Source organism: Mesitornis unicolor, unplaced genomic scaffold (genome assembly GCF_000695765.1).
Source record: "Mesitornis unicolor isolate BGI_N332 unplaced genomic scaffold, ASM69576v1 scaffold12673, whole genome shotgun sequence".
NCBI lineage: Eukaryota > Metazoa > Chordata > Aves > Mesitornithiformes > Mesitornithidae > Mesitornis > Mesitornis unicolor.
The window spans coordinates 54,937-65,095 of record NW_010174033.1 but is presented as its reverse complement, the minus strand read 5'-3'; the positions used below and the strand labels follow the sequence as shown (position 1 = coordinate 65,095).

Below are 10,159 nucleotides of genomic sequence, written 5' to 3'. Positions count from 1 at the left end.
TTCCTCCTCCCCTCTCCTCCTTCCCCTCGTCCCCCCGGGCAGGTGATCATGCGGGCCTTCTCCCGGGACGCCCTGCAGCACTACGTGCCCGTCATCCAGGAAGAGGTGAGCGCCTGCCTGGCACAGTGGCTGGGTGCCGCCGGGCCCTGCCTACTGGTGTACCCCGAGGTGAAGCGCCTCATGTTTCGCATCGCCATGAGGATCCTGCTGGGCTTCCAGCCTCGCCAGGCCAGCCCCGATGGTGAGCAGCAGCTGGTGGAGGCCTTTGAGGAGATGATCCGCAACCTCTTCTCCCTCCCCATCGATGTGCCCTTTAGTGGGCTCTATCGGGTAAGGCTCCCAGCAGGCCGGGAGGACAGGGGCTGCCCCTGCATTCAGGGCAGCGGGGAACAGACTGGAAGGATGTCAGGGTGGTCTAAGCCCTACTCTTCTCTCCCTTCTGCTCGGTCAGGGCTTGCGGGCACGCAACATCATCCACGCCAAGATTGAGGAGAACATACGGGCCAAGATGGCCCGCAAGGAGCCTGAGGGTGGCTACAAGGATGCGCTGCAGCTGCTGATGGAGCATACACAGGGCAATGGGGAGCAGCTTAACATGCAGGTGGGGTTCCCCAAGGCCATATCTGTCCCTTTCCCCCAGCCCCTCTATTATCAGCATGCTTCTCCTCTGGGGGCAAAAGGAGAGAGCAGGATGTGCTCCCACTCCCCATAAAATAAACCAGCTTGTGTAGAGGATGCAACCAGGTTGTTGGATGGGGAGCACAGGACCAGGGCCATGTCCATAAGGAGTATAAGCACCACCCCTATTCTGGCTCCTGGGTGTCTGCTCCAGCCCTGAAGAGATGCACAGTGGTGTGGTGGTAGAGTGGACCTTGTAGGGATAAGTGTTCAAGGTCTGTGTTATCTGTCCTTTGTGTTAGGAGCTGAAGGAGTCTGCCACAGAGCTGCTGTTTGGGGGCCATGAAACCACTGCTAGTGCTGCCACGTCGCTCATTGCCTTCCTAGGGCTCCACCACGATGTCTTGCAGAAAGTGAGGAAAGAGCTGCAAGTCAAGGTGTGTGTCTTCCCTGGAGCCATTTCACAGGAGGGGGCAGTGGGAAGGTACCCCCAGCAGAGGTGTCCTAGATGGGGTTCCTCTCGACCCAGGTGGTCCCCTACTCCTAGGGGATGGCAGCAAAATACCACTGGCTGAGGGCTGGCTGCTTTTCAGTGCTGGGAGCCCTGGACCGTCTGCTCCATAAAAGTCACGGTAGCATCTTCCTTTCTTAGGGATTACTGTGCAGTCCCAACCAAGAAAAGCAGCTGGACATGGAGGTCTTAGAGCAGCTGAAGTACACGGGCTGTGTCATCAAAGAGACCCTCAGACTGAGCCCTCCTGTTCCTGGAGGATTTAGAATTGCACTCAAGACCCTTGAGCTAAACGTAAGTAGGGCTTAGGCTTGACTTCTCAGTGCAGCTGCAAAGTACACATGTTTTCACATAGCACATCTGCTTTTGGGTGACATGCAGGAAACCAGGAGGGGAGGTGGGGTGCCTCAACATGTCCTGTGCTGACACTTCACCTTATTTAACACAGCAAGGTGCTTCATGTCTCCTTTCTCTTCTTTTGATAGGGTTACCAGATCCCTAAAGGTTGGAATGTTATTTACAGTATCTGTGATACCCATGACGTGGCAGATCTCTTTACCAACAAGGATGAATTTAACCCAGATCGCTTCATGTCTCCATCTCCAGAGGATTCTTCTAGGTTCAGTTTCATTCCTTTTGGTGGGGGTTTGAGGAGCTGTGTGGGCAAAGAGTTTGCAAAAGTCCTTCTGAAAATATTTACAGTGGAGTTGGCTCGGAGCTGTGACTGGCAGCTGCTGAATGGACCTCCTACAATGAAAACGGGCCCCATAGTGTACCCTGTGGACAATCTGCCTACCAAATTTATAGGTTTCAGCGGCCAAATCTGAGAGTTCAATGCTTGCCTCCGACTGGGTTTCTGTACAGCATCTAATATGTACATAGTAACTTTTTATAGTAACGAAGGCCTTTAAATATTAAAAATTGTACAATAGTTATTTATGTCTTCTGACTATTTCAAAAGGCTATGATATTTTTTTCCCCAAGCACTACAATTATGGGTCTCTGATTCATAATTAGAAAATGTTATTTCTATAGAAATAAGTCTTCCCCTATTTAAAAATCTTATTGAAAGCTGGCCAGCTAAGCATTTGAAGACATTTCACAGTGCTGTGTGTATTGAGAAATATTCTTAAAGGCATTTGAAACAATGGTAACCAGCCGCTCATCCAAATTACCTAAAATGGTTATTATTTGATAATGTTTTCAGTATTATTTGTGTCTAGATCTTATGTTTAATGTGTGAATTTTAAGTTTGATAATAAAGTTTATTTTTTATGATCCTCTGTATGAAGATCTGTGTGTGTGCTACGGAGTAGCTTTAACCAGTGGGTCTAAAGGGTTTGGATGTAAAGTCAGATCTGCTTTTGTGAATGAGCTATTTGCTGTTTCTATGTTCATAACTCTCCCCTGCCTTCCACTGCTAATGCGGCTCTCACTTGAGAATAGTAAATTGTTGTAAGTTTTAACCTCTAAGTGGCAAGAGCCGTACAAAAACACACACTCACTGAAAACGGTATGGAGTGAGAACAAGTGGTGCAAGTCTCTTATCAAGCACATAATCTTGAGATGTAGTAAATAAGAAAAAAAAAAAGGGAAGCAGAATATTGTGTAGCATGAGTCTTTCTCTGTAGTTAGAGAAAATAGTTTGGGGAAAAAAAACAACTCCATAAGGGTCCTCTCCTCCTCCCATATTACTGCCGACCTGTGTAAACAGTCCACTGGCTCTTGTTCTGTGTTGGCTATGAATCTTTACTTGCGAAGGTGTCTCTTATCAGCTGGCAGAGAAGATAAAGTCTGCTGGGATTTCTTCTTGAAAAGTGGCTCTGGCTAGGTCAGACATAGAGCATGCATTTGGTTTAAGATCTTCTCTCCTGGAATTCAGCAAAGTGAAAACTAAAGGCAGGCACTAATGTGAATTGATTAACAGGGAATCGACTGTTGAGATGCAATTCCCTGGGGGTGTGTAAGCAGGGCAGATAAAATGCCCTAGGCATGACCCCTGTTTAGGCTTAACCATAAGGTTTTTTTATGCCACCCCACCCACCCCCCCTCATTACTACACCTATTAGTCTTCCCTCAAAAGTCAAACAGCACAGGCTGGCTCTATAAACATCTACAAAGTAAACCAATGTGATTCAGTGTCATGAACACTTATAGCACCATATAGGCTAATTTAATTTTTTCTTGTTTGTTTCTGGAAAACAGTCACTTTTTCATTATGTTCTCCCAATGTCAAAATTAAGGATGGAGTTAAGTTGCGCAAAATCACTGCAGGTGTTTAATAACATCTATAAGGTTTTGGATTTATTTTCTTTTAAAAGGACTGTTTCTGCAATACATTTGATGTGCTTCCAGATAGCATTTTAAATGTATAAGCATCTAATGTGAGATGTTAGAAGCAACCTGCATATGAGTATATCCATCAAGGGTTTTTCATATTCAATTTTTTGTAGACTTAAAATACAAAAGTCCTTTTAGATTGTGCATGAGTATTCTTGGCAATGTTTAAAATCTGAAATAATTTCTGTTATGCAAGCCTCTTGTACCATTACACTTTTCAGGGGTTTGATGAATAATGTCAGTTTAAGACCCCTTTATTACCAATATAGTAGCAGAAAATTGCAAACTCTGATCCTGATTTGGAGGCAATCAGAAGTCTGGAGAACAGCAATACTCTTGTCTTTGTATCCATTGATAACATTTTCCTCCTTAACATTACAACATTCTGCAAATCCAAATATATGCTGATATTCTTTATATCATAGAATCACAGAATGGTTTGGGTTGGAAGGGACCTTAAAGATCATCTGGTCCAACCCCCCTGCCATGGGCAGGGACACCTCCACCAGACCAGGCTGCCCAAGCCCCCTCCAACCTGGCCTTGAACACTTCCAGGGAGGGGGCATCCACAACCTCCCTGGGCAACCTGTGCCAGTGTCTCACCACCCTCACAGACAAGAATTTCTCCCTAACATCTAGTCTAAATCTACCCTCTTCCAGTTTAAAACCATTGCCCCTCATCCTATCGCTACCTGCTCTTATAAAAAGTCACTCCCCAGCTTTCCTGTAGGAGAATGTTTTGTTTATTTTTAATTGAAGTATTTTATATGTGGGAACTTTTTTTTTGCATGATCTTCATATTATTTTAGTTTATATTTTGTTTTTATAAAGAACGGGAATCTAAGTGATGTGTGGAAAATATGGAGAATATGAACACTCACAGTGTAAGTCTAAGGTAACACATGCATTTATCTGTCTCTTTTTTATTTGTGAGCCACGTTTGCAGGGCTTTTATGATTGGAGAAAAAAAAATACTTAATTTGATCTTGTCTGGACATCTGGGGGCACATCCTCAGCTATATAAATCATGACAACATAACCTATGTTAGGCACTGCCCCTGTTCACCTCTGTTGTTAAACGCTCTGTCCCTGCTGTGTAACTCAGGCATCTTTGAGTTAGCTTTAAACAAGCTACCCCAAGAAATAGTAGCAGTGTACCTGCAGTAATATGGAGCTCAGTGTGGGTTAATTGCTGAAATATTTGCCTGACTCCTTGAGCAGGTTTCACAAGCCCTGCTAATCAACTCGATGCAGTTGTATCTGGGCAGCTGAGATGCTGGCTGCAGACCAGCATCAGGTGAGCACTGCTGTGACAGTGCGCAGCTTTGCCTGCTCAGCACTGGCTGGTGTGGGCACCCATGAGACTGGGGCTGATATTTAGGGGCTGACTGGCTCCTGCACCCCTAGCCCCTACCCCCTACCCTTCTTATTATGCTAGATGCAGAAGGTGATCTTGCTGAAAAATTATCTACTAAAAAGCTAATTTTGTGGGGGGGCAGACCAGGTCCTCACTCCAGCTTCCTGAGTGAATGTTGTTTGTGCTGGGGTGTTGCAGTGGAGATGGAGGAGGCAGGATGAGGGAGCAGCCACCGCAGCCTGCTCCACTGCTAACAGGTAGGTCCTAGAGTCACACTCTTGCTTTTCTTTCTCAGGTGTTGCTGTAAGTGACTGGTGCTCCAATACTAACAAACTAAAACACGATAGAGAGGCAGATTTGGTGGGGAGCGCTCACTTCCTTTTGTAATTGGGCCTTTTTGGGCTATTTAATATTCTTCCTCCTCTTAGTTAACCTGTCATCTAAAAGAAAAATATTTGACTAGATCTCTCTCAAAAAAAAAAAACCAAACCACCCAATTCAGTGGGTACTATGCTTTGGTCCTGGAGTAAAAAGCCATGCGTTATATGTGGCACTGTGGTTCTTCTCTGATGGTAAGGTGGGTTCCTAAACGCACATGAGGAATAGCTCCTGCCAGCCAGCAGCATCAGCTAAATTTGTGGTTCTTCACAACACACAGTTACATCTATTATTGAATAAAAATTACATTAAAGAATGACACTGGTGTAAGTTGACATTGAGGAATGCTACTTGATAAATCAATTCCTGATTGAAAGGCAATAGTATTTCCAGATAAGGTCAGAACAGGTAATAGTGAATTTTAGTAATGGTTCTATGAGTAAGAAAAAATATGCAAATAAATGCTGTAGACTCATTGGAAATAGAAAAGAATATATTGATTGATTGAAAATAATTCTGTGGGACTTGTTTATTTTGTCCTAGTGAAATGACAGCATGTTACTTCCTGTTGCTTTCAGCAGCTGAGTTGGGAAAGGATTTTTCTTTTGGTTCATACAAGCATCTCTTGAAGGGATGGTATAATCTGAAGCTTTGTACGCTTAAGGTTTTGCACTTACTTTTCCGAGATTTTATTTTATTTTTTTACCTTTATTACAGGAGTCTTCTTCTGGACCTTGCATGACGAAAGGCTGACAAAAAGGTTGCCCTTCTTTCTACCCTATTTCAATCTATCGTATGTTTTCTTATTCTATTCTGGTTAGTGATGTAGAATAACCTTTGGACAGGTACCAAGAAAAATACTTAATAATACGTCAAACACTCCATCATTGACTTTCCAGTGGTACTTTCCTAAGTGCTACAGGAAGTTTTAACAACTGTTTTTACAAATCTGTGTCCAGTCACCTTTGAGAACAGAACGCTGCTGTGTTTTGTTAATTCTGCACATTGGCAGAGGTGTTCAGGGTGGATGCTGATAAAAGAACATGCTCTAGTCATTCAAAATTAACATGTATAAAATTAGATCCCCAGATCTAGCATGCATTTTTTTAAGTATTAGAATTTATTTTTCTGAGGTATAAATTCTCAAAATTTGCTATCTGTCTCAAAGGGAGTTGCATGCTTAGGATCCCTAAAAATCCAACTACTTTTGACTTAGTCCCAAATACAGATTAAGTAGCCCAAGTGCAAGCAACCCATCGCAGAATTTCTTTACCTTAAAATTATTACATACCAGCTTTCCCTGGACAGTCTTACAGGATCCTATAAATGGCTGTTTCTCTGCTGAACATTAATGTGACCCAAACTGCAATTTATTGACTTTAGTCAATGTTTTTGAAATTCTAAAAGGCAGCCACAATTCTCAAGACGCTGCTCAGTGGAGTATGTTCCAGCCCCAAATCATTACTTTATTTATGGCTTAAAGGTACCATGTTACATGTAGTTGTCTTCTCTATTATAACAAAAAAGTGGGTAGATGTGTGTAGCATTTGTTAATCCAGATAGTTTTGTTTGCCAGGTGGTTTGTATTGTAAATTCTCTGTCAAGTTATACATCCAGCATGCAATGCAAAACATATACAGATTAGCAGCAAAGATTCGAAAAGTTTATTAGTTGCAACCATTAGAGTGATAGATTAGGAGAAAGGAAATATAACTGGCAGCAAGTTTAGAGAAGACTCAGTACTAGACTGGCTTGCTTAATTTGTTTAATAATGTCTTATGAAAAATGTTATATGAGAAGTTCAATGAATAATGCAGCCTTCATTAAGTTATGTAAATGAATGTAACTTCGTGGGTGGGTTAGAAATAAAATATTGAACAAATCTGTTTGCATCCAAAGAGTAAGAGCAGCGGAGACAGCTTTTAAAGAATCTCAGATTAAAATATTTAAAAGGCGACAGACATGAGAACTTTGATGGTGGGACATGCTGTTTTAATAGGTATTTACAGTTCACCTTCCAGCTGCAACATAGGGCAACATATTAAGTATTCTCAGTTAATGAAAGCATTACTTGTTCCTGTATCAGCAGTCTCAACAACACAGTTTCACTTGAGTGCCCCAGAGACACATGCAGAACTTGTGTGATTTGCAAGGCTAGAAGGATCATTTTAGAAAAAGTGACTTATGATGCACTGGCTTGCCAGGTCATTTTGTTCACAAGCACACAATTATTCATACACTGGTTGATTTCAATGTCATTTTTTTTTACAGTTTATGACCATTTAGGAAAGCCTAAGTCTCCATGGGTTAAGTTGACATCACTGTACAGGATAACTGCAACAACAAGAGAAAATCATAAACCAAGGACTAAATCAACTATTGACAACACACTTTCCTACCGCATCCACAAATGTCAACCCTTCTTATACCTCTCTCACAAAAAATCCTTGGATTTGAGCCTCACAGCTTACCCAGAAGGTCAAAGATTGTTGAAGGGTGTTTTTGAGCAAAGGGGAGATAAATTCCAGAGCTGAGGGCCCCTCACAGGATCTCTCCAGAGATAAAAGTAACCAAAAGGCAGTCCCATTTGCACTCTTCTGGGTAGGAGCCAGGTCAGTAACTTTCCAAGGTAGTTGGGAACTGAAAAGATCAGCATCAATATGGAAATATGGGTCCTAGGTACAGCTGAGACAGTTTAAGAAGGGGATGTGCACAGGCACACATCTACCAGGATTGTGTTAAGCCGTGTTTGTTAATGCTGCTTTAAATGAAATAGCTTCCTCCAGGAATCATTATTTTAAATGATTGAAAGATTTAAATTATTTTAAGAGCACCAACTTAGTTTTGGGTTTCTTTTCTGCTTTGGATGTATAGCATACTATAATTTAGTATATCTGTATCTCAGAAATACACTGCATTTCTGTGTAAAATGTCAGCAGAACAAACATCATTTCAGGATTAGATCTGAATTCGGAGTGGAATGATGTCAGGTCTTGGTTTTCTTGGCTTGCTGACTAATGGACTGAAAGAAGCAAAAGGCTGTGGTATGCTTTGCCCAATAGCCTTTATTTTATATCAAGGCACCTCTGAATTGATAACTTGTCCATATCCTGTGACCAAGGAAAGAGGAGACTGGATAGTGCTATAGTAGTGTGTGAAAAAGGTTGGGTTTTTTTTCTACCTCTACTTATAAGTGTAAACTACATCATATACCTACTCATAAAACACCCTGCTTCTCTCCAAAACTTTCCTTGGAAGGCTAGGGACCACAGAGTAATTGGAAACTGCTCCCTGACCTGGCAATAGCCTCTTCTTCTGTGAATTGTCCTTAACTTTGTCAAGAATGGAAGGAGATAGGGTGGGAACAAAGAGGAAGTCACCAGCAAAACAGGCAAACAGCCCCATTGCTTCAGCACCGCACTGTAGCCCTGGCTGCAAAGCACACAGGTGATTTTCACCCTAGTATCATCCTTCTTGTCCCGATTTATCTTTCTCTTTGGTGTCTTTATATTAAATATACATTATTGATGTTAATGATGCTCCCTACAGCACTGCAGCAAGTTAGCACATGCTTTATAAATCTAGCAGTTAAAGAGAAAAGTTCATTAATCTTATCAACAGATTGCTTGAAGTAATGGCATGTCATGACCTTTTTGCTCATTGTATGAAATAAAACGGCTCAGATGTGTGACATTTCTGAGGGAACCTCTCCTGATTGAGAGAGAGCTGGTCACTGAAATGTACTGATTGTTCATTAGTATTTAAAAAAAACATTACAAATTCCAATCATGGAGACAAACACAGAAAAGTACATTTTATAAAGACAAGTTTCATGCCTGCAAAGTGGAAGCATCTACTTTTTATGGAATTGTCTTATTGTTCTCCTGTTTTGAATACTGTTAGTACTTTTTTTTTTAATCAACAGTTTACAGAATATCAATGTATTTAGAAGGAGAGGGAGAAGTCTGAACATGCTGATGGGGAAAACCAAGAATGCCTAAGCAGTCAAAGGTACTACTTGTTTATTTTGGTGGCTCCTTGGTGATTGTCCTTTTCACCTTTTATTAACCTGCAAATGGATTAGTCCTCGTAAACTAAAGAGGAGAGACCATTGCACAACCCACTGCCCCAGAGATAAGGTCACAAAGAGGGGACGTGTCCCGAGTACAACCTCGGAGAAGAAATAGAAGTCTGAAGGCATTTACACTAGGCTGCCATTGCGCTTTACTAGCCCTACTGTGATTTACCGTATCAGTTCAACTGCTGACACCTTTATGTCCCTCCCTCCTATCCCAGCAGGCCACAGAGACACAGTCCATGATAGATGCTGGTGAACTTTTCCTCTGATCACCTTCTGAAGAACTTTCCCATAATCTATTGTTTTCTATCACAGTGGAAAACAAAACAAGGGGTTTTTTTTTACTTTCAGTTACCAGCTATTTTGCCCTAACTTTAAAGCAATGTACTGAATTTATTACATCAGTGTGAAAGAAGTTTTAAACTCTTGTCTCTTTATCCTACTCCCTGAACTTAACATGGTCCAGAGTAAATCAACGTAATTGCTGTTAGACCTACATTGTTGCAGGAATGTTTTATATTCCATGTTGTCAGTTATTTAGAACAGTTAATTGAAATTGCAAACATAAAAAGAGGAGAGCTACAGTTAAGAAATTAACTATTTTTTTGTGCCTGTGGCTACTGTATGAATTATATAAAGAACTAGCATTAATGTAAGACCAAAAGTGTGTGGCATATCGAAAAGAAAAAATACAGTTGTGGATTCAAGGCAAGTATTTCCTTTAATTGACCACATGAAAATGTAACAACTCATTCTGGATTGAGAGAAGCAGCTGCCCTATCTTTCTCCTCCGTAACTCCAGAATACTTATCAAAATGTTGCATTTGCTTCTAAATAAATAAATGCCATGGGCTGCACCTGCTTTTCTCTCATGAAA

At 41.6% G+C, this 10,159-nt stretch overlaps 1 protein-coding gene across 1 annotated transcript in view; it reads left to right on the top strand.

Annotated features, from left to right (window-relative positions):
• LOC104537898 (cytochrome P450 26A1) overlaps positions 1-2,407 on the top strand; it is a 3,063-nt gene extending 656 nt beyond the window's left edge. Inside the window, exons 3-7 of the mRNA XM_010180916.1 lie at positions 5-330; positions 452-601; positions 921-1,055; positions 1,271-1,423; positions 1,615-2,407. Coding sequence (XP_010179218.1) covers positions 5-330; positions 452-601; positions 921-1,055; positions 1,271-1,423; positions 1,615-1,956 — 1,106 coding nt within the window. The 3' untranslated portion in view covers positions 1,957-2,407. The remainder of the gene's footprint in view (positions 1-4; positions 331-451; positions 602-920; positions 1,056-1,270; positions 1,424-1,614) is intronic.
• The last annotated feature ends 7,752 nt before the right edge of the window (positions 2,408-10,159 follow it).